This window comes from Drosophila serrata, unplaced genomic scaffold (assembly GCF_035046125.1).
Source record: "Drosophila serrata isolate PLE 108 unplaced genomic scaffold, ASM3504612v1 contig_281, whole genome shotgun sequence".
NCBI classification, from domain to species: Eukaryota; Metazoa; Arthropoda; class Insecta; order Diptera; family Drosophilidae; genus Drosophila; species Drosophila serrata.
The window spans coordinates 11,075-36,196 of NW_028257179.1; the positions used below are offsets into that span (position 1 = coordinate 11,075).

Below are 25,122 nucleotides of genomic sequence, written 5' to 3' on the forward strand. Positions count from 1 at the left end.
TGGAATCCAGTTGCAGGCATCCTGTCGGATGGACTGGGAGGGCTCATGTGTCGCTTTGGGAAATGAAAAATGATCAAAGTGAGTGTTTGGCTCAAAGAGGAAAAAGTGCTGCACCAGCAGCTGCTGCCCTTTTGCTCGTGTGGACGGAAACTGGGGAACTCGCGTCGCCAGGGACATCATCAGTTGCTAGCTGCAATTTTTAGCAGCCCCACCGAAGCGATGCCAGGACATGTGGATGTGGATGTGTCTGTGGCTGCCCGCTGGATGGGATGTCCACTCAGTTAATGCAGGCAAACAAAGCAACGCCAGCTGGATAGGGCCAAATCAGTTGGGGGCGTGTCACATCTGCTGCAGGCGAGTAATCACCAGGTGCACTGCGAAAACAAGGCATTCGAAGAAACAAACAATCATGCTTCATGCGTTATTCCTTAATGAATTTTAATGAAAAATGCATCACCTTAAATATTTTAAAAATGTATGCCTTGTGATAAAAATAATAATAAACTTTATTGGTACTTCTTAGTACCCTTTTTCCCGAGTGTTTTGCAAATTCAGCTGGACGAGCGAGAAAGACATCCTTAGCCAGCAAGTAATTAGTTACCAGGCATTGATTTTTATTCTACCACTGCTGCTGCTGCTGTTGCTAAATTTTGCTTGACAAATTGTTAATACGTCAAAGCTCGGCGGCTAAAACAATGAAACGCTCCTGCCACTTTCGTATATTTGCGAGCTGACTTCGAGGTTCTGGCGAGAAAAGCGACAGAATTTATGGTAATAAAAGCAGCAGACATTCGCCCGCAACAACAGCAAACGGCAAAACAGGCGTCATAAAAACTCATATACGTATATAGCCTTTTTATATGGAAGTTAGTAAGGGTGAGGGAGTTGGGGACTTTGTCTGAAAACTCGGAATGATTGAGAAATATGTGCAGACACAGCTCATTGAAGGCGCCAAGGCATGCCACGCCACACCATGCCACGTCACGGCAGAAACCTAAACAAGGGCCATAAAATAAGTATACGCCGCGTATGTCGGGCATATAAATCAAACAATAAGCCAAGCTGGGATACCTGTCCGTCTGCCCGGGCTGGTCCCCTAAAATTCACCCTTTTTTATGGTTTGATGAAACAGAAGTTGGCTCATTAACGTCGAAGCAGTTACAGTTATTTAATAAACGATTCAAACCGCAGGGAACCAAGATCATAATTGGTTACTGTTATTAGGGCTTATAATATTCTTATGAGCATTGTGGCTAAATTAGTGTTTGCTTATGGCGGCATACTGAATTTTATTTGTATTGTATTTGGCATGGGCTTTAAAGAAATCATAAAACATTCCCTTTCAGTAAATATTTATATATTTACAGAATAAAAAGTATTTTAAGAATTGAATATAAAGGTGAAATGTTATCACAACATCATCAGAATACACTTAGATATATATATATATATTTAGCTTTCTCTCACCTCTCCGGAATACCCACAACAATAGATGCTGTCACCTGGGGAACCAAGGCCTCGGTGGCGCAGTTGGCAGCGCGTAAGTCTCATAATCTTAAGGTCGTGAGTTCGAGCCTCACCCGGGGCATGTATTATTTTTTACATATATTTTTCTTTTGCTGAAAATTATTTGGTTGCCTCAATCATTAACACTGTCTTCGAATTTATTTACGACCTTGCAAATTGTTCCGATTGGCTTCATGAGTTGCCATATGATTTCATTGGCAAATAAACAAAAGTCATAATGATTACAAATTGATTTCTCATGTCTCGCGGCGATAAAGAACAGGATAGGGCTGCATCTGGCAGCAGACAATGGCCAAGACAAACAAGAATGCAATAAAATAAAACTCGCGGCAATCTGGCAAAACTTGGCAGCAAATCAATTAAAAGGAGACGAAGCTATAAACTCTGTTATTTCTAAAACGAGTTCAAGTGCCGCCCAATTGATTGGCAGCTGGCCAGTGATGGAGTCGGACAGAGTCCATTTCTAAAGGATATACGATACATATATGTACATGGACTGCCCCTCGGCTGGGTTACATTTTGTGGCGCACTGCGGTGGCCTCTGCTCCTGGTCTTTATCCAGCTATTATTATTTTTTTTTATCACACTCCCATCACCTTCACGCCTGGCACTGCAACCGCAATTTGCACTGGTACATGGAGAAAATTTAATTTGTTTCCTGCATATATCCTAGAGGCGTTTTGTGTGTCATGCATTTTTACACCTTAATTTGCGGCTAATTTGCATATTGTATATTTTCGCTTGTTGCGCAATTTCAGTTGCAGTTGCAGCCACCGCTTCCTGCCCGCCAACCGGTGTGTCCTTTCACCTATTTGGCGCACTCCTTTATCCTCCCTCCTCACTAACCACTCTTATCCGCTCTCTCACGTTAAAGTCAGCGGATTCGCGCGTCGAGGGCAACTTTAGAGCGGCTAACAAGCGTGAAATGAAATTTTCCTGCAAAAAAATTCTGACACGGGGATTTCAAATTGAGAACGAGAGGGATTTAAGCCAACTCATTGTTACATATTTTTATCTCCAATGAAAAACGAATTGGGTTATTTACCACAGCCTGATAAGGTCATAAATGATCAATTACATAAACCAACTACAAACCTATGATTAATTTTATATTTAAAACTTAGATCATTTAGCACCTCCTTCAGGTCTAAAGGTAAATATCCCCATCAAAATAGTTCTATTTTGTATTTCTGATTTGTATTCTCTCCGAATTCAGCAACAATTATAACATAAATATTTTCATAAAATGTATAATGATTTAGAATGCTACAACTTAATCGTTTTTATTAAAATATATGTACAACAAATTTCAATTGTAATTTTGGCTTAAATCGTCTTTGCAACATACTCAAACTGTTTTTGTACTTTGTTTCTAGAAACAAAATGCTGGGTCGTTTTTTATTTCTTAAAGAATCTACACTAACTAAGCCATATACAAACAATTATGTTGGGTATATGAAGATCTAGAAATGTACACTCAATTATGGGATACAGTACAATTCGCATAACTGGGAAAACCTTTAACTGAAATCATTTAAGTTTTTATTAAGTGTTCAATTTATATTAATTTCTGTGTGGGTTCTTGAGCTTTCTCCTAAGTATTTTATAAGTTGATACTTGTTTTTCCTTTCCCATTTTTAAGTTGATCAAGAAATCTCTCTTTATGACAATATATGTATGGTAAATTAAATTGGAATAGCTACAAAATTCATCTTACTTATTTTTCTAATTTATTTTTTAAATGTTATAGGCTTGCGAATTAAAAAATTAAGCCAGCTTAGCGAATTGTACTGCATTTTGTTCCCGGACGGTTAATGAAGCCACCTGCTATAACCTACAGACACCCGTTGCCCCAGCATCCGCACCACGGAATCTTGCCCCCCGTGTGCGAGCTGATCGAGATCTTCCGGCGGGTGGAGCGCATGCTGAAGCTCGTCGAGGACTCGCGCGAGGAGGCAAAGCTGTTGGAGTTGCGGTCCGACTGTGAGGTCACCGTCTCGTGATTGCTGTCCTGGTGGGAATGGTGGCTATGGTGCGGATTGCTGCTAATAGCCATCCCGCTGTGCGGATGGTGATGACTGTGGTGGTGGTGGTGGCCACCGCCTCCTCCTCCGCTGGCGGAGCTGTTGCGGTGACCAGTATGAACGGTTCCCTCCGAGTGCCGCCTCGAGCACTTAGTCCGCGATACAGTGGCCGTCATGGGCACCGGATCACTGCCCTCCTTGCGATGGTGATGGTGATGACTAGTGCTGGGCGGTGCCGATGCAGTAGCCTGGACCTCAGGGTGTCCTCCGCCCGCCGCTCCCGGAGGAGCTGCCATCGTGTTGCTATTAGTACGCCGGCGGGAGGAATGTGGCGAGTTGGGCGTGCTATGGCTCATCTTGAAGGCCTTCACACTCGGATGAGTGAGCACTGAGCTTAAGTCCACACAGCTGGCAGTGGCCGTGGGTGCAGTGGTCAAAGGCGTGGCCACCTCATCCGGCCGGCCACTCTGTCCCGATCCGCAGACAATGGATACACGACGCGCCTTTCGACGAGCCAGCTCATCCAGCTGCAAAGGATTTGGAAGCGTAATTAGGGATGCACTTGAAAAAATGTCATATAAAACCAAGATCTTAAATCGTAATGCAAGAAGGATAATTATAATTTCTTTAAATAATTAAATTTATTAAAATTGCAATTGCAAATCAACACAAATCGGTCATTATAAACACACTAAGCTCATTAGGCATCAATAAACTGATTATTTAATTATAAAGGTTTCAAATTTCTGACATTTCGATTAATTAAATTCACATTTTGGAACCTATTACCTCTGGTCTTCTTAATTGAACTAATTTAATTCTATAATTGAAGACCGAAATTAGTTATTTATTGCGGTTTATTCCATTTACCAAGCTATTAAACAGTGCACAAAACATTTATATTTAAATAAGGAAACCCTTGTGGCTGTTCAACAGCTTTATATAAAATTTAATATAAATTGCTTCTAGTGCTTTATATAAAATTCAAAAGCTTGAAAATTGTCAATAACTAGTCAACAGATTTTAATATTCTCTTTTACTATTCTGCTTGAAATCTTGGTTTAAAAAAAGAGTTTTTAGTAGGGATTTTCATTACTTACATCTCCCGAGGCCACCTGCTCTCCGTTCTCGCCTGCCGCTTCCGCTCCTGTGAGGTCTACATCCAAGGATCGGGTTAACTGCGATGGCGACGAACGAAAGATGGCTCTCTTGGCCGCCGCCGAGGCTAGGGACTTGTACAGTTGGCTCTTGTTGGGCTGCAGGGCGATGCCACCGGCAGAAGTTGTTGGAGGCGGGGGCGGTGGTTCCGTGGGCATCGTTGGCCTTCGGGCGGGCGGCAGCGGTGGCGGTGGCTTGAGCGGTACATTCGGCTTGGTTGCAATTGGAGGCCTAGGACCGTTCGGTGATGGGGGCGGCACTCCGGCTGCTTGATTCACCTGATCGAATCCCAGGTAGGTGCATTTGTCGGGAAACGGAGCCATGGGATCCGGAATGTGCGGTGCGGGGCTGTCAGTGTGCTCCCGCTCTAGGGATCGAGTGCGTCGCATTAGTTTACCGCTCCCACTTCCAGTCCCGCTGTGGCCCGACTCACTTGTACTGGGCACAGTCGTGGTGGCTGTTCCCATTTCCGTTTCCGTTGTGGCAGGAGAAATGGTCGGATTTGTGCCGTCATACTGCAGATACAAATTCATCTCGGAGCGATATGGCTTCTTCGTTCGATCATCGTCCTTGTTCTGATTTTGACTTAGGTTGTCGCGTGACTTGCTCTTCTCAAGCTGAATGGCCAGGATATCCTCCGAAATAGTCTCGATATCATTTAGAATCGACTCCAAGTTCACAGAATCCGTCTAATGAAAAGGAAAAGTATTTTTAATATTTATGGAATATGTATATCAATAAATTTTATAAGCGCAAGCAGTGCAAGCTTTGGGGACAAAAATAATTTGAGTTGTGAGTGGGAAGTGCGAGGAACATGTAACTTGAAATTGATTTGATCCTTTATATTTCAATCTGGGATTTATGGCTGTAATAAATCGTTTTTAAATTGTAATTATCACTTTCCTAATGACACAAACTAGGTTTCTACAATATTACACACTACAACGTTAACTTCCCAATGGCATTTTTGATTTCAATGAGACAAACTAACATTTTCTAAAAGGATTTACCAAAAAACATTATATTATATTGTCCCTCCTATGAAAAATAATCTTATGTAGAATATTTGGATAAAATATAGGACTCCAATATTTTTGGTATTACAGATTTCCAGATTTCCATTACATAAGGAAATAAACTACATAAAATATACAATGAATACTTCAAATAAATGAATTAAAAACAATTAAACCCGCTACGACATTGAACACCGAATCTATTTTAATCCAAATAAACCTAAACATGATCTAATAGGATGACGAGATTCGGAATGACTATGACAAGAGGATGATCGTCTGCTGGCCAGAGGATCCCTCACCTGACTGACGTTCTCCTCGGACTTGGCCACCCTCTTCACCAGCCCCACGGCCCTCGATTTGTGGACCGTTCTCAATGGCGAAGTGCTGGTCTTGGTGGAATGTGTGGTAATGGTCATCACCGGCTGGGTAAGCGCCGTTGAAGAGATGCACGTGCTCTGACCGGGCTTTTGTGCAGTGGCGTATATGGGTTCCGCTGACCTGGCAGTCGGCAGCGGGGAGCAACCCCTAGCGGCAGCGGCTGCAGCCAGAGCAGCTGTGTATATGTCAAGGACACTGGAGCCCATGTGCGGACCAACTTCACCAAGACCAACGGCGGCGGCTACATCCACCACGGCACGGTGCAAAGAACAGTGTCCTGGCTGTGGACGCGGTTGTGGGCGGTTCCTCTGGTGGCTGTGAGCGTGGCAATGCGAGTGGGCAGTGCGCCGATGACGCGGACTTACTTGGGGTGAAACTCTTCGCTGGTAGGGTGAGGCCAGGGCGTTGTTCACGAAGATATCGGGCGGATCCCTTAAAGGCGGCGGTGGAGATCCCGGAGGCAGGTCCTCCGGCTCTAGACCCTGTCCCTGATTGGCCAACTTGGTGTTGAGCTTGAGGCGCGGCTTGATCGGTGCAAAGAAATGCTTTGGACTGTTGAGCGCTTGTTGCGTGGCATTCGTCGTGATGGCCACCGTCTGGATATCGCCGCTGTCTACCACAAGATGTGGTGGGGCATTCAAAGCTATCTTGGGCATCGTCTGCTGGCTGGCGGTGGGCACAAAGGTGGTCATCGTGCTCACAGGTGGCGGCGGAGGCGGTGGCGAGCAGGATGGGGAGGACTGATTGGAGTATTTCCGTTGCGTGAATGGTGACTGCAGGTTGTAGTCCCACCCGTTTGTGTGCCGCATCGTCTTGCCCGTGGTGGTGCTCGAACTCGTGCCCAGCTCTGGAGAGGGAGTGAGCGCTGCAAGGCATTAGGAGGGAAGTTAAACTATAACTTAGTAAAGCAAAACCACAACTTACCCGCATTGCGTCCCCCCAGATGCTGGCTGAGGATGTTCTCGAAGTAGGACAATGGGGGCACCGTCGCCTGCAAGTCGTTCAACTGGTTGGCCACCAGCTCGATGGGTGTCAGCGGTGTGAGCGGACCCATCATGCTGGGCAGCGTACTCTGCGATCCATTGGGATCCGGTGTGCAGATCATCAGGTGCTCCTGCTGCTGCGCCAGCAACAGCTCCGGATTACTGAGCGTTTCCTCGGAGACCACTGACAGATGATCGAAGTGCATGGGCTGCTGCTGCTCCTTGTTCTGGCTCTTCTGATCCTCGTTCCTGGCCGGTGATGGATGCCGAGGTACTTCCGGTGGCAGGGGCGGCTTGAGAGGAGCACAGGAGCCTCCCTCCTGGCAGCACTCGTCGCTGCAGTGCCCATCATCCACTCCGCGACACGTATCACATGAGTCAGAGCCCTGTTAAAGGATAATTGAAAGAATATTAATATAAATATACATTCATACATATAGATAAAGGTGATGATAGAAACTTAATATATTTGGTGGACTTCCTTTTCAAAAATTAAAATAAATTGGGAAATGTTTTTGAAAAAGTTTATGATTATTAAAAGCTTTATTAATACGACCTAAGTACCTGTTGGTTTAAAATGACAAAGTTAATGTATGTAAATTGAATTGTTAAATGCAACTTATTATAATTATTAAGAATATTCAACATATTTTGTTTGTTAGTGGTACTTCTTTACTTATATTCATAATTTCAGTATTTTATCAGTGTTTGTTAAATTGAATAAAAAATATAACGGAAAATCCTAAAAGACAAACTTTATGGGGATTTAACTAACTACTTATAGATTATGAATAAATATAATTTTCTTATTCCATTAAGCTAATTTGTGATTTACAAAACGATGGTTGACATTCATAAATTCATAAGGAATACTAAAAAATCTCCAAGTTAGAAACCGAATTATAAAAATTAATTGTATGGATATTATTTTTTTAAGCAATCCTAAAAATAAAATATATTTTAGAAAACCCTAGAAATCGTTGAGGTGAGAAATTTGAATAGTTTGCGCAGTGGGTTGATGGGTTGGGTTGGTGGTGTCCTTACATCACTGTTTACATCACAACCGCCGCTCCCGCGCCCACCGCCCCCGCCGCTGCAGCGGTAGGCGTGGCAGGTGCCGCCACTGCCCCCACTGCCCCTGCTGGCGCGGTACTCGTGGTCGCTAAACTTGGCATTGACACGCTTGTGCAACTTGTCGCACTCGTCCCGCAACGTCCAGATTTCCCGACGCAGTTGCTCATTCTCACGCCGCAGGCGTTTGATGTCCGATTGACCTGGAAAATCGGGAAACAAGAAACAAGGTGTTATAACACATGCTGAAGCGCTCCAGGAAATTTGTGGAAAAGTCTTGCCATTCGACCAAAACATAGGAGCAGCACGTGGACATCACGCAGAGCTGTCAGACCTTTAGACACCTCAAATCGCATTGTTTACATTCGCTTATCTTCTGTTTTGGCAATGAAAACACTTTTTAATGAATATTCCGACAGATATATGAATGTGTATATGAATAGGTGGGCAGATATTTATGTACGTCTAGTTGCGTGTAGAAATTTCTCCTTTAGATATATTCTCTTGGATTATTTTGTTTGCCTTGGCCACCATCTAATGTCTTTTTAATTGGCTGTTTTCAGGTTGTTTCTTATGCCATTAATTTAACGATTATTTGATTTCCTGTTTGTCGGTATATTTCATTTTATGGCGCATTATCTGCTCCCGCTTTTGATCAACCATTACCTCGTTCAACTTCTGCATTAATATTGATGGTGCGCAGCCTGAGCTCTTCATTCTCGTATATCATGCCCCGCGATGACTTTCTGTCCAATCTGTAAGTGTTTAATACGGGTTAATTTTATGTCGTGCACTTTCTTAATATTCTACCAAATTTAATACACTAAATCTAAATAATTGCCTGCGATTGCTAAGCGGTTGCCATGGCGAACGACAGCCGATCAACATTCCCAACTCTTTCCCAACTCGTTTTATAAGAAAATATATCAAGGTATCCCCAAATCACGGGTCGTTCTCCAACGAATGCTGTAAGTCAACTGAACCGGATAGGTCCAGGTCCATTGGTACCACCAATTGTTAGACGCTCTCATCGACTATGTGGCAGCGGCCTTTCAACACTCGCCGCTTATAAATAAATAATAATAAAAAAAAGCAGCGATGTAGGAAAAATAAATATAAATATATCACTGATTTGGTGCGTTCGGAGGTGATGCTAAAGAAAAAACGTCAGGGAAGCAGAAAATAAGCACCGATGTGCTATAAATTACAACAACGAAAGCCTAAATAAATTATTTTATACAATCAACGGCTGCTGGCGTACGTACCAAAAAAGTAAGGGAATTTTTTTACCAATCCAATTTTGTTAAGAAAATAAACACCAAACGGGGATCCTCGAAAAGAGTATGCCAAAGTTTCCAAAGAATTTTTTAAGCACTTGATTCCGCAAATCAAATTAAGCATTTTAAGAGATCTTTTCAAATCCCAAATGATCCATAAAAATGGGATGCCTTGCAAATTTTCCATAACTTACGTTTTTTATACCGACCGATTTGACACTTCTGTCTGCGTTGAGAATTTTTGACAAACTGCCGATCGCTTGAGAGACCCCAGCTCTTAGAGCCATCGCAACTGCTGGCATAAACAAATATTTATGAACGGATATACATAAATGCCTATACATACTTTTGGAACATACATATCTTGTCTAGGGGACTGTCTCCAATTCGATTTGTGGAATGCGTAAAAGTGAAAACACCGCCCCATATTTAAAAGACGACAAGAATGCTTTGTCTTTGCATTTTTGACCACCACGCTTAACCCAGCCAAGTGTCATTTATTTTGCGTGATTGGAAAAGAGATTTGAATATTTTTTGAAAATTTATTTTAATGTTCTGCTCTTTCGAAAGTCTCTTTGAAAAGCTGAAAATTTTGTTGCACTCTTTTGGGAGCCCAAAATATATAATCAAATTGTCTGGCAAGAAGGCAGACGAAATGAATGAAAATAAATATATAGTATACAAAATATATAAACTCTTAATGCTGTGATCGCCTAAGATGTGTACTTAATTTGCATTGAAAAATATTGTTTTAATAATATGTTATGTATAAGTAAAAAGCTCTTTAACTTTCGTTTAATGAATTGTAAATATATACAATTTTTTGTTTGATTCGTTCTTCTACGCTTTCATACACATGTTCACGATTTCAAATAAATTCATTTGGCACACCTACTACATTGTACTACATATTTCATCCGTAGATTTAAGAACTTTTCAAATTGAAATTGATATTGCTAAAGAAAGAAATATTATTCATCACATTCCCTTTTAAAAATGCAATCACACACTGAAACATTAATTAACTTAGTAAACTAGATAATTATATATGCTATTTTCTATTTTTATCAGGTCAAATTTACACCTTATGACATTGTAAATCGCTTGACATATTAAGGACATGTACATATAGGTACTGTTTAATTTTAGATCAAAAATGTCTTCTGTAATATAGTAATTCTCGTCACTTTTACTTTTCACGAATATACAAAAGTTAACGAGCATTTTTTAATCCATCAAGTCACAATTAAACTCAAACTATAAAACGGCATTAAACTCATTTTTATTCCACACTTCAAAGCATTTGTTTAAATTGTTTATTTTTTTAGAAAGAAAAAGTAAATTGTTGAGCTTTTGATTTCCTTGAATATTAAGATGATTTACAAAGATCAAGGGTGAGCTATCTAAGTCGGTTCGTATTCTGATTTTGATTCTTTGATCTCTACATAATATTGAAAGCTATTAAAGTGCTAAAAGTACTTAATTTTGACCTTCATATACCTAAAAAAAAAACCTAAAATATCTGTATACTAAGTGAAGTTTTATATGACAATTCTAGGATAAATCTAAGTTTTGCAAATGTCATAACTAATTTTTTGATTTTGATGCTGATCAATAATATATATGATTAATAGGGTCGAAAATGACTTCTTCACTGCGAAGCAAGCTTCTTACATAGCAAATTTATAATTAACACTGTCAAAAGAATAGTTTTTTTTTACATTTATTTTTTTATAAATAATATTATTGTCTAACAAATTGGCCCCTGTTCCAAAGGTCTAGTTCCGCTGGTTCCTCAACACTGTCCATCCCTCGTTTCACGAATCTATTTTTTGACTTTCCAATGAATACAAAAAACACTTAGTCGCGTCACGATCGCCTCTGAATATACCCAACAATAAAATCGATAATCTGATGATCGATAGCACAGCAAACTATGGCAGTTTTATTGATGTCTACACACACTACACAACACAAAGGCACTAAGAAAAATACACAGATCCAGATCTGCCGATATGTAGATTTGCACGAGTAAACATTTTCAGCGTACATTTTGTGTACAACTTTGTAGTGTAAATTCAAGTTGGACAATGTACGCGGACCGATGATAAACAAACTGGAATTATTTTTAGTTAGACGGGCCATAAGCGAATATTGTTTATTTTACGACTGCTAGAGTGTATGGATATTAGAAGAAAATGTTAATGACTTTTAGTAATAATCGAGAGCCAGATGTCCGTATAGGAAATAAAGTGCACTTTGGTGTGTGATTGCTTCACCCCTCTGTCTTTTTGAAAAATGGAAAACCTGTCTTACTTGGCAGACTTTTCCGAGCGCTTGTTGCTCTTCCGACTCCTTTCATATTGAGTTCGAGCTGCCTTGGCGCCTTTCATTTATTTCCTCTTTTTTTCTAAGAAACACAAGGCTCGATCGATGCCTAATTGGTAACACTTTCCTTAGGTTTTCCCAAGTTTATGCAATCATCGGGGAAATGGACACTGTTCACATTAATTTCAGTAATTAATTATAGGTTTTGTTAACAACCAGCCGCGTGACAATATGAGAAATGCGCGAACAAAAGTCGATTTCGCCGCAGCAAAACCGCACGAGTCGACTCTGAACCGAAAACTGACAGTTGGGCGAGATCAGTTTTGGCCAAAAAACAAAGCGACTAGAACAACAAAACGCCGACGACTGGCATTGAACGCTGCCGCCAAGAGCAACAAGCTTTGTCTGCATCAAATTTTTATTTAAATTAAAAGAAAAAGAACAATTTTAAATGAAGAACGAAAGGCAAAGAGCGAAAAGCTAGCGCATGGCTAAAAAGTTTCATAAAGCAAAATTTTGGGCGAGTAAATCGAAGGAACAACAAATCATCATTCTCAATGAAATATACGCCTGCTGTGTAGAGAATTCGTTTATAAGATTAACAAAAGCGCCAATAACCAGACCAGACTAAAAGGCCAAAAAAGCTGATCGTGGGGAGGTGAATCTGCAAAGGACAACGAACTTTGGATGCTCTCAAAAAACTCATTACTTTTATATCAAAAACGAGTGCCGACAAGGCTCTTAAACAAATGTCAAGTGGTTGATTTATGATTGTTGATGATCATTGTTTTAAACAATAAGTATTCTTAGATGTTCCTAAAAATCCTTAATAAAATATTATCTTATAACAACTCTGTTGTTTATTTTCAATTTTTATATTAAGCAGCAGCTTTACAATATAAATGTTCTTTCCTTGAAATTATATAATATTAAACTGATCATAAAATTAAATATATAATACAAATGTTTCATTACCTCATATTAATTAAACAAATTAATGAAACAAACTAAGTTTTCCAGGAATGCAGAAAGTGTATTCACAAAGAAACGCGGTTAAATAGAAGAATTTTTTCTGACGCAAATGACGTAGATCCAGTCAGCTGGAAAAAAGCTTTTCCAGATATTTTTTTTTATTAATTTCTGATATAAATTATTAAAATTTCAATTAAATGACAAATAGCATTTCCCTTTTTGCTTCTTATGTTTGGTTAAGGTTGTAAAAAAATTCATACCATTGCTTACCCAATCAATTATCTATCTAATTATGACAATATTATTATTATTAAACTTTTTTCTCCCGGGCACACTGACTTTATTTACTCGCATATTTATTTGTTTAATGTAATTTCCATTGCACTACTTTTTGCAGGTCCCAGTATTAATAGCATAGGAAATAAATTGAAATTAATCAAGCTCTTAATCGCATTCCACGTCGCATTTGGTTTGGGATTTGCGGACTGACATTGTTGTAACTGCGTGGCGGAGAAATTAATTTATTTCCTTGGTAAGCAGCAGATGATGGAGTAAATTAACTAAAACCGCATTTTCAATTAAATCAACAGCATTTTTATAGGGTTCAAAACGAATTAAATTGGCGCATCGGGGTACGCTCTCTCCTTGTCATATGTGTCGCGACATTGGCGGCCTAAATAAAACTATATCTGGCACCCACACAATCGCAAAGATTCCATTAAATCTTGGACATATATGTATTTAATCTTCTACGCACAACATTTAAAAATAAGTCGCACACACTTGGTCGCTGACTTTGTATATTCATTATGTAAAGTTCACCGGGTGGCCCTCACTTTCAATAAATAATATTTTGTATACGAGAAATGGTGTGAATCCGCATATTTATCAGCCAATTAGAAAATTAGCAAAGGTTAGCTTGGCGCGTCAGAAGCATAAATATAATTTAGGGAGCCCGCACCTTTCGCTAAATCGTGCCAATTTGTTTTAAAGCTAATCGCCGCTGTCATTCGCCGCCGTTGTATCTATTGTTTATTTTGACATAAATTTGACGGGGACAGTTTAATCTTAGCCGTTAATATTTTTTGCTGGCTTCACCAAGATGTTTGTTTTAGAAATAGTTGGGGTAATTTCAAAAAGTACCCACAGATTAAATGAGCTTTAATAAAAAAAGACTGCGAAAAAAAATTATGTCTTGATAAGATGCCAATAGACATTAATGGTTGATTTTAATTATCTTAAAATGTTTATAAATATTTCTTGTGTCTTTATCAACTAAAAGATTATTCTTAAAACCATGATTAGTTTTTCTAATACTGTGGAAAGATTTTTAAATTTTACTACAAAAGAAAATAACAAAAAATGTGAACCGAAATTTATTAATACCCTTCTCTAAATTATATGAATTGAAATATAATATCTTGAATGGGAAATTAAATATTAATTTTAAATTTATGACAAACTATTCCCAGTAAAAAAAACTATTTTTACCAAGATTCAAACTTGAATAAGTTTAAGTTTAAAGAGTATAACTACAAGATAAATAATAAAGACATTTTTGCAATAATATATGTATTTTTTTACTGTGTCTAAAGCTCTTAAAGATCAATATAGCTTCATGGATGTGTTAAATATAAGAATGACTATATTTAATATATAAGTTCCTTGATTTCCCCTTTTTAAAAGCTGTATGGCAAAGCTTTTTCTCTTATACCTTCGATCGCATTCGAAAAAGATTTGAATCAAAAACTTAATTCTAGAGCTTACGACTAGTAAAGAGATTGTTTAGTTGAGTTTACCTGCTATTTAGCTTATAGTGTGCATGACGTCTTCGTTCTCGGAGCATAGTCGTGCATTAGTTTTCCCGCATGTGAAAGAAAAACCAACAAACAAAAAACAAAATACACATAAAGTAAAACAAAAAGAGCGTACACAAAACCGAAACAACACAGAAAAGAAAACGGGGCAAAGATAATATAAATGGAAATGGTGGATAAAAACAAAATCATAATAAAGAAAATGGAAAATTATTTTCTTGCTTTTTGTTTTTGCTTTTTTGTCTTTGTGTGTGTTTTTCCATTCAATTTTTGTTTTGAGTAATTCTGTTGAATTGATTGCATTATTTTCATTTTTGTTTCGATCGCATGTTGTTTACAAAGAGAGCTAAGAGCGTGTTTATTTAGACAAGAGCAGAGTATGTAAGCGCATTGAAAAATTACAAACAAGAAAGCCCAAGTCCAGAATAAAAAAAAAATTATGCCGGCTGGCCAATGGCAATTTACACTTGCACAGACCGTAAAAATCCCTTAACATTTGATGATCTATTATTGCACATATTCCCATTTCGATAACCATGCGGTATAAACCAAAACTCAATGGTAAATTGTTTACCGCAAACATTGTTTCCGTATTTGTATCAAAAATCAATCCATACAATTCTAGTTTTTGATATTGAAATCTTCTAAATAACGCCCTGTTCATGTTTCGAAATAACGAAAAACTTTAAAAGCTATTTGTTCTAATAGTTGCTTATTGAAGTTCAAAGATACACTAAACACACTTCTACGCATTAGTGTTTCCTGATGAATTGCCACTTTATATGTTACGAACTAAGAAACTATGTATAATTAAAATAAATCTCTTACAAATTTATTACAAATTAATCAGAATCTGAATATAATCTTTAAGGTTATTCTGTTCAGATTCACAAGTATTTTTATTGCATACTTATGTGGGCCAGTTATAATGCTATGCATAGTTATGCTGGATTTATGTTTAGTGACTCTCGTGCAGCCATTAAAATTAAAATATTCTAAATCCAATTTCGGAGATTCTTTTCCCTTTGTGTAAATATATTTTGGCAAAGTGCTTCCAACATTTGGTATACGTTTTGTGGCACCTTGAAAACCTTGGGTTCGACGGGCTGCCGTGTGGAATACTGATTCCCGTTTTAATATCTAGATGTTCAATGACATTCCGTTCTTTATGGCTTTTGCGACGACGCTGTCTGGACGGACTGGTGCGAGTTGTTGGCTGTCGGCTGTTGGTTACACAATGTACCAGCGCCTGGATGTATGCTACACACGCACTGAATGCCGCCCACAGTCACGACCTCCTCTCTTACAACCTTCTTATCAGTGGGGGAGGGAGGGGCAACAACAATGGGCCAGACAGAAACTGTAGCGACATACACACATAATTTTTTCTTATTCAAAAGGGTTAAGGCATTATCTGGCAAGGCAATTGATTTATCGATTAAGTTGTCAAGTACACATTGTCATCCTTCATTAATATTTACATGTGTTACAATTCAGCCTCGCTCCTTGAGGACCCTCCCCGCCTCTCGAGTCTCTCCACCCTCCTTGTGGGCTGGGGACTTTTTCTTTTCTCTCGGGTAGCATTGAAAAGCTTGCCAGCAAAGGGATTTTCTTTGTCGATTACATAACTGGCACACAGGACCCAATATAATGGAACATATACATTCGTTTTAGCTAATTTATGGCGCCGTAAATTTATCAAGGTGAAAGATGCACAAAAGATACGTTTCTAAAGATACTGATTGAGGGAGGATAAATGATAAATTTATTCAATAACTTGCTGTCAATAGGGACCTACTTTTATTTGAGAAACATTTCTCAAGTTGATTTTATAGGCCAAACAATCATGTGTCTCAATCATGTTTCTAGTATCTTCGAAAGCGAATAAACGTATTTAAACATCAAGTTATGCAATTTTAGCCGTATATTTTTGCGAAAATATATTTATTTCACAAGAAAAAGAGAACGTAAATTCATCTCATTTATAAACTTACTCAGTATCGTAATAAGAACTCATAAATATTTGCCTTAATTTTTATGAAGCGCTTTTGCGAGGCGAGATTTATGTACGCCGACAATTAACAATTAACCGGCCGCACATAAAAATATCACTTCAATTTATGGTAATTCATTCCGAATACCCGAGCAGATTTTCACATTTAAATCGCCAGGTAAAATAACAAGATTCTCTTTGGAAATGCATACAGCTGCGGTTAAAATAATAGCACAGAAGATAAGTAGGTTCTTTAAAAATTTAGGAAGGTACAATAATTCAAGAAATCTGAATAAATAAAAACAGATAACACTTATTAAGTTATTCGGTGTTTAAAATATAATCATTTTCAATTAGATTTAAGAAAGTGGATTCCATAGCAAAACAATATAAACAGAGAATGACAAGTTCAAGATTAATTTTACTTAATATTTGAATTTATTAGTTATTTACTGTACTTAAGATTGATTTAAGTGGTATTTTATGGATATTAGATTTATCTCATTTGACATAAATCACTTCGTTTCCATTAGAACATAAACACGCAGAGGTATCTATTATTTAGGAACTATCTATTATATTTTCCGAAACTGTGCATCCCGAGGGAATGGTTTCTTGGACACTACACCCACACACCCGATCGACGGTGACAATACGGAGGCCGGCACACTGCTTGAGATACGAACTTCGATGTACAAGATACTCGCCTCGGACGGATCCAGATACGTTGTGGCCGGCGAGGCACGCGACTGGGAACTGCAACCACTTGGCTTCAGCATCGAATTTTCTGTATTCTGCGTTTTCGTGTTAAATATTTTGCGTACCCCCAGTTTATTTGTTGTTTCTGTTGTGCGTGTGTGTTTTTTGGATATGCCTTAGGGGGGGCGAAGGGCGGTTAACGGGAACGGGGGCGCAGTGCATTCACGGCGTACAGCGTACGGCATGCCAATAAACTGCCGGAATGTGCGTGAGCTGCTAAGCCCTCCGCAGACAGTGAGGGAGATAAATATGTTTACTGCCAATTACAATGGATGGGTTTCTTTGAATTTACCCACCGAAAATTCGAATTGATGAGTGTTTACTAAAATTCAAATGCTGTATTAGCATTTCGGATGTGAATATAACAATTAAATAAATTGGTAAGAGGAAAATTTTCGCGGATTCCTGGTATTTCCATATTAAATAAATAAAACAATATTTTTTTACGAAGAAAAATTCAGCTTGTCAGTAATTGAAATCGGAAGGTATTTTTATTGGAATTTCAAAAATCTTAAGGCGCAACAATATTAGTATTTTTGATACAGTGAATCAAAAAGTATATACATTCATTAATGTATAAAATAGATTTCGATGTATTATAAAATAATTAATACATAATAATATTTGAAGATATTTGATAAAATCATAACAAATTATTAATATTTACAGAAATATAAAAATAAATTGATAATTAACAGCATCTATTTTAACATATTAACTATATTTACTTGATTGATATTTGGAAATTTTAATTCAATAGTTTTATCTGTTTTGATTTGTGGTAAATATTGAAACATTTTTTAAATTTCAATTCAACAAAGAAAATGTATAAATATAAAGTTTGTATATATGAAAACTCCCCTTTTCGAGTTAAAACTTAAATACCTAATTTTCTAAACGTTTTAATCCAAAAATTTGACTTAATTAAATGTCCCCTTGAAACTATAAACACTAACTATATAAAATTAACTATAATATCGTTCGCTCTAGTAGGAATATTAAGACCCGGCACTGTTTTGGCTAGACAACTCCAACAAGAATAGAAATAAAGAATAGAAAGAGAGAGGCTATGGGGAACGATAGAGAGGGGTAGATGAGAGAAATGATGCGTGAGACAGGGGCAGTGAGTAAACAAAATGCATAGCCAAACTCTCGGACAAATAAGCAAAATGAACAAGTCTCTGTCTATTTTTTGCCGTCGCAGCCGCCGCCTGTTGCAGTTTATGGTTCTATTATGGGGCAGTGTGCCTCCTGGCTGCTCTTTTCCGTTTTCATATTTTTTCTTTTTTTATATATGTTCGTGTGTGGGTCACTTTTTATGCTAGACGAACGAGAGGATCTCTCGACTGAATATGAATATGAACGATTTCATAAACACACATAATGCGGGGCACTCGCAGGGGCACAACTTTTGATGTGCGGCTGCAGCAGTTAAAGTTTTTAATGGCCAACATATGAGTTTTCTAATTCGATGTGCGCGGTGCGGAAGGAAAAGGGTGACAGGGATTTCCTTTTTTATAGGACATTGTGTATTTAATTTTATCGGTTTCCCTCGAAGCCCTGGCCCAGGCGGATTATGGGGAATCCAATAAATAAACATATTTAATGACCTGTTGGATTCGTCAAGTGATAATCGAATTGGTCCCAAAAAATCCATAGACTTTAATATCTCGCTTTTTTTGTAAACACGGATAGGAGAGCTTTCCACTGAACAAAATAATTGATAAAAATAAATAAAGAAAATTATAAGAATTTACTTTTGAACGACGTTTTTTCCTGCTCTCGAAAAAAAATACCACTAAAAAGAAGGTAATAGCTTAGTAACCATTCAAAACTTCTAATTGTTTTTTTCCAATTTTTTAAATAAATAACTTGCTTTCATAACATAATATAGCTTTCCTTGACAACGATTTAATTTCTCTTTGTGTATGTTTCCACATGGTTATTTATTTTTATTGAATGCATCTGAATCTCAACCAATTTAGATTCCCGGAGATTTTCATGCTGACAAATTCTGCTGCTCGGTGGCTTTACTGGGTCATCCGCAGCCATTCGAAAAAGGTGAGACAGACGCTTCTATTTTTAACAGTCTGCCGCAAGATGTAATGTTTGGACATCGAACAGAGAAACGTTACGATACAAAATGAAAGAAACTGGAATTTGTAAACAATAAATTAAAAATTAAATTGCCATATGCCGGCAATTTGCCTTTTCTGTTGAGATTTACAGCGCCCAACACTTTGCAATTTGCTGATGCTGTGAATTATTTCCAAAATAAAATCAATGCGTCAAGCAATTTTGATTGGTTCCACACGATTCGGTTGTGTTAATTGAAGGCTTTCGGAAAATGGGGTAAATACTGGGCGGAAAATTCAGATCAGTGCGCCAATTCCCCCGATCCGACGATCGATGAACGATCAAGGTAACGGAAGCGGGACCGATTTAATTGGCCCCACAAATTTTGCTTACGAATCGATGAGTCGTGAGATATATTTTCGAAAATCCCCCGCAAACAAGTTCAATGGGCCGGAGCCGCATAAAATCGGAACGCGAATGATGTTCAAACGGTTTTTCTATTTGGCTTTCATTCATTGCTAATTGCAGAGACTAAATGATGAATATGTTTTTAATAATTGAAATTGAATTATGAGCAAGCAGCGGGCAGATAAACACACAGGCAGGGGGGCCATGGCTGGATTAATTTGCTGGCCAATTAAAATGGAATACAATAAATCTCCAGCCCCTCCTCCCCAGTTTTATTCTCATTTTCCGTTTGCGAAAGACAAATTTGGCTGGAATCCCGCGAATGAAAATTGGGTAAAATAAGTTTCAAGTACATTTTACGGCCTAATTGGTATATACATTTCAGATAGTGCTTTTATCGATTGATCTGTAAATATTTTATAATTTTTCTTGCTGAATGCCTCTCGCTGCAATTAGTTTCAGCTAATATGTAGATTTTACTCAAATTATATTTATCTGACCTTAAATCAAATATAAGTTAAAAAAATTGCCGAAAGGTAGGGGAGTTATTTATTATACTAAAATAACAAGAGTTTAGAACTTTATACTGAGCTTAATTTAAAATATAAAGATTTTCAAGATTTTCATAATATTTCAAAGAGTATCGATTATACAAACTATCCAAAGTCTTTAACAAGATTAGTCCTACATTAACTGTTTATATCGCAAAGAAGCCTGATAGTTTTTTATTTGTTCCGATTGTTTCGATTCATTCTATCGATAGCTATTCCCTTACAAGTATGGCCACAGTTACCGGTTAAGGAATTTCGTAACGTCACTCCTTATAGGTCGGGGATATGGATTACATGGATAGTTTTGCGCTTTGCCTCTCGCTCTAAGTCCCATAAACACGCTCGGGTAGCTCACGCCAACGAATTAAAGCACACAACCGCAGGGGTTGTGCCTCTGTGTGTGTGTAGAGTGGTGTACGTACTTGGTATAGGTGTAACCTACTTGCTTTGGTGGGCGATGAGCTCGACTGCGTTGATTTCCGCTGATTGCCGTCGCTGTTGTCGCCGTTGCTGCCGCTGGCGCGTCCGCTAATTAAATTGTCATCCAAGGAAATGCCGTCGAGCCAATGCATGACATTATTTCCCTTTGTTGTCTACGCGCTCGCACCTAAAAAACACTCACATTCACCTCGGCCGCGGGCAGGTGGATAAATCACATTTCATCATCAACAACAGCAGAAGCAGGAGCAGCAGCAGCTTGGGCAATTGATAATTTCATCTCAAATCGTTGACACTTCATTTTCCCCCAGAGATTCCGATTCCGCTTCGCATTTCACATTTTTCTCTTTACACTTTCAGGGCATTGGCAGTTGACATTTGCAAACACACACGAACGCAAACACAAAAACACTCACATTCACGGATGATAATTCAACAAGTATTGAATGGCCGTTTAGACTTTTTACTTTGCCACCATCTTCTTCTCGATTCTTGTTTTCCGCTCTCTCTTTGCCTTTTGCCTCTGCTTTGGCTTTCACTTGCGATTGGCTTTCAACATCACGCATACGCCCCGTGTGACATAATTAGCACATTGCACTTTAACACTTGTCACCTGCTGGGACCCCAGGTGAGCGTATTTTTTATAGCACTCTTGATACTGTGGGGAGAACACAAAAATAAAAGTGGAGGATGAGCATGATTTTGAATATTTTGAAATAATTAAGAATGTTTAACAGGTTTTTTTATGTTTGGGTAATCCGATTGCCATTCATATTTTGGTTTAAATGTCTTTTTTTATAAGCTTCTGGTTAATATTATATTAACTCATCTTAATTGATACTCATTTAAACCATTTATTTTATTTTATTTACTTTATTTTCTTATTTTCTGTGGACTGAATATATTCTTACTAAAAATATCAATCCTTTTGCACAAGTTTGGTCGTAACTCAAACACAATTTCCATAAATTAAAACCACAATTCAATTGTAAATGGCATCGATGCACAATTCCAATGATTTTTTAGATGTATTGTTAAACTTTTATCGATACGATGAAATATAAAATAAAATGCGGATTGATTACTTCGATAATTCCTATCGATTGGACAACCGTTCACGACTGCGACTTGTTGTTGGCCTTCCGGATAGCCGGCTGCTTCTGACCGAGACGCGGACGCTGACCGGACTGGGCAGAGGTATTGAGATATACTCGTAGACTGGGACTGCGACTACGACTACGACTGAGAGGGCGGCGTCGGCGGAGACAGCGTCAGCGACTGTGGCGCATTTCCAATCGTTTCGCACATTATTGTTTCCATTGTGTTCGATATTTGTATTTTCTTGTACTTTTGTTGGCCGCGCACACACACACAAATAAGTTTGCCTCAATTTATTGTACCTTCCTCTGTTTATTTTATACAGGTCAGGGCGTTCTAGTATTTCGATACCGCCGGAGCAGATCAGAGGAGCAGAGAGGGAGACCCGGATAGTTAGCCGCTTCTGGCCAATTTCCTATTAGACATGTCGGCAGATACGATTCGTGTGCGTGTTTACCACCGACCACGTATTAAATGTGAGCTCATTGGGGGCGGCTGGAGATAGATATTACCTGGCTGCCCTTCGGGGCTTTCTGCGATTTCTACATTAGCATTGGGCACATGGAAATCGAATGAGATTTGGTGGAAATGCGTGGCGGTTCGCACACCTACACGAGCGCCCAGAGGGAATGACATTTGTAAAATCCATCGTTGCCAAGACAACGATGAGTCCTATTATGCCAAATAAATATTTCCGAATTTCGGAACGCAGCCCACTCGATAAATCATTCATTTAAGCACTAAACTGTCGCGCCAGGAAAACATAATGTCAGAATGTGTCAAACAAGAATTTAAGCACTTTGAAAACATATTTCGAGCAGGCTGGAAGGGGATCGTACTAATTTTATTGCTCAGTTAATTTGAGAAATTCAAAAACGACTTCCGAATGTCTTAATTGTCTAATTACTTGCTCTGTTCCAATGCCGAATGTTTGTTTACCCAATAGCATCTGCAATTTATTTAAAACATCTGACTAAACAATTGGACCAGTCAATGAATGATACACACAATGCTTTCGTTTTTGTGTTCTTCTTTTTTTGAGAAAACATCCTTGATCCCAAGGCCAGGTCAGGCTAAATGCTAATTCCCTTTCATTTGTGTTGTGTAATTTTATTCCCCAATAAATCACCTTCCTCCAGGAAGCCTACATATTAATGCCAATGCAGCTATTTAAACAAGAAGATAATAGTTACTTATACTAAAAGCATAATTTTCATTCGTTTTTCTAAAAACCTGAACCACTGTGCACTTAATGGCAGCTTGTCAACAGCTCAAAACTGATGGTCTACCTCTGCTTTCAATTTACTTTCGACATTTTGTATTTTATTTTTTCTTTTTGGTAATTTAAAACCAACTGTTTATGAAAATGGAACGGGTGGTAAAAATATTGTACGGAGTTCGATTTCGAAATGATTTTTCTGCAGACATTTGAGAAGTGGAAACCCATTAAATGATTGTTTAGAACTTAGTATCAAACAAACTTTTAATATTCAAAATTTTTGGCAAATATTTAATGCCTCGCTGTGGTTTATTGAATGAGACGTCACGGCTGCATTGCACTGCATATTGCCGATGCCTGCGTCAATCAGGGGTCTGCACTTTCACATATTTTCAATGATAAACACGATATTTGTTTTGGCAGGCTTTGCTTATTTACATTTCAATCAGAAAACAATTTCACTTCCGCATCGCCAGCGATCGCGCCACGCGGCGTATGAGTAATATGCCCCCCCAACTAGGGGATGGATATGATATGGCGGCACAAAGAACGTCCGATGGCGTTGAAAGACCGACTTATTCTGCAGTCGCATCGAACCCAATGCTCTAAACAGCTGTCTTCCAGGCAGCCAGACACACCGACCCGCCCCCTCTTGATTTTCCCGCCGCATTTTCCACCCACATGTGAGTGTATGCGTAGGCCGTAAGTACTGGCAGACAACGTAGACACCATGCTGGCTGCACCACCCCATACCCGGCACCCTTTATGCTATGGAAAATTAAAAGAATCAAAGGCAACGGCAAAGAGCAAAATTAAGTATTTAGTTGTAGTATCGTATCTAGTGTAGACATGCATACTAGCCTGCATTCCGGACGGAATCCCAAGGTGGCGTGGTGAACCGAGGCGGCAAGCGGGCTGACTGCAAGTTCCCTTCCTGGGGTGGCCCTGTAAGTTAAAACAATTCGATATTGATTCAATTAAAACAATATTCTACATTTACTTGTGCTCTAAAATTATTCTTGATATTCCTCGACTTGCTATGTAGTAGGTAAAGTATTATTTAAATGCTAAAGATTTCTCCCTATAACTTTTTGATCTATCTCTATTCAATATATGATTTGTAGTCACTTGGAGATAATATAAGATACATTATATTTTATTAATCCAACAAATGATCTTATCATGCTTTAAACCATGTATATAATGTACATGTAGATTAATTACCAATTGGTTCACCCCAATATGTAAGCGTCTCAGCCTCTACTTCCACATGCGTTTTCACGTTTATCCGTGTGTGTGTTCTTGTGTCAAAGCTGAATGGAAAGAGTAAAAAATAAAATGTGTAAGAGGCCGAGATAAAATGCATTGTTTCAGGCAAGCAAGGAAGGAGAAAAAAAAAATAGAAGAATGAAAATACTTTTACACAAAATGTGTAAGAATTATTGGGGGTGGAGCTGCATGCAAGGCAACGGAAATTGCCCCTAGGGTTGTCAGCTCGGCACAAAGGAACTATGTAGATATGTGCAAGGACTTTCCAGCTAAGTAGCTAATATTGAAACTGATTTAATAATGCTTAGTATTCAATGAGACTAATGAGAATATTCCCGCCGAGCAGCTGGCAACTCTGGTCTATCTGATTGGCCGTTTCCTTGGCCTCCTTGGAATTGCGGCAATTAACACATCAATGTACGGGGGATATCAATGGTGCACACACACACCCCCCAATGGCCCCACTCATTCCACCCACCAGCACACACCACCCTCCACCCACATATCACCATCGCCTCCAGAGAGAGAGAGGGAAATAAATTATTCTATTTGAAAGCTTTTAAAGCAGCCACACTCGGCTGAGGCTGCCGGCATTAAAATGCATTTATTTGAATTTCTTGTTGATATCGAAGAGCACAGACCCAGAGCTAGCAAACAAACAGAGCCGACGCCCACTTGCAGTATTTATTGTGTTTTGAATGGGGCGGAGGCATAAACTAACCTTTGACGCTGCCTTCTGGAGGGATAGCCACCCCTT

The 25,122-nt window shown here is 38.7% G+C and overlaps 1 protein-coding gene, 1 long non-coding RNA gene and 1 other non-coding gene across 13 annotated transcripts; 2 read left to right on the top strand and 1 right to left on the bottom strand.

The window, feature by feature from the left end:
- The first annotated feature begins 1,515 nt into the window (after positions 1–1,515).
- TRNAM-CAU (transfer RNA methionine (anticodon CAU)) lies at positions 1,516–1,588 on the top strand. Its single transcript has one exon. It is a non-coding gene; the product is annotated as a tRNA-Met (tRNA).
- A 1,119-nt stretch (positions 1,589–2,707) lies between these two features.
- On the bottom strand, positions 2,708–23,689 carry LOC110191732 (uncharacterized). Of its 11 annotated transcripts, none has more exons than XM_086836582.1 (8): positions 23,535–23,689; positions 20,784–21,437; positions 8,827–8,915; positions 8,134–8,363; positions 7,031–7,475; positions 6,028–6,971; positions 4,652–5,398; positions 2,708–4,078 (listed from the first exon to the last, which is right to left on the bottom strand). In XM_086836582.1, the coding sequence occupies exons 3-8, from the start codon at positions 8,888–8,890 to the stop codon at positions 3,362–3,364; spliced, it is 3,147 nt and encodes a 1,048-aa protein (XP_086692708.1). In that variant the 5' UTR covers positions 8,891–8,915; positions 20,784–21,437; positions 23,535–23,689; the 3' UTR covers positions 2,708–3,361. The 11 variants fall into 11 exon arrangements, with proteins under 11 accessions (XP_086692708.1, XP_086692707.1, XP_086692706.1 ...); XM_086836581.1 differs by lacking the exon at positions 23,535–23,689 and adding an exon at positions 21,865–22,292; XM_086836580.1 differs by lacking the exons at positions 20,784–21,437; positions 23,535–23,689 and adding an exon at positions 14,537–16,156 and having other exon boundaries at positions 4,652–5,076; positions 5,143–5,398.
- On the top strand, positions 21,881–22,593 carry LOC147643160 (uncharacterized). Its single transcript, XR_015272511.1, has 2 exons — positions 21,881–21,976; positions 22,203–22,593. It is a non-coding gene; the product is annotated as an uncharacterized LOC147643160 (long non-coding RNA).
- Positions 23,690–25,122: the final 1,433 nt, after the last annotated feature.

What these genes read in the sequence shown, in the direction of transcription:
- LOC110191732 (XM_020962652.2), bottom strand. Translation starts at nt 11,830, where the DNA reads ATGAAAGGCGCCAAGGCAGCTCGAACTCAATATGAAAGGAGTCGGAAG. An exon ending in CGCTCGGAAAAGTCTGCCAA is followed by an intron (nt 8,916 to 11,753) that starts GTAAGACAGGTT and finishes AAACACTTACAG; the next exon opens with ATTGGACAGAAAGTCATCGC. An exon ending in AGCAGGTGGCCTCGGGAGAT is followed by an intron (nt 4,079 to 4,651) that starts GTAAGTAATGAA and finishes AATCCTTTGCAG; the next exon opens with CTGGATGAGCTGGCTCGTCG.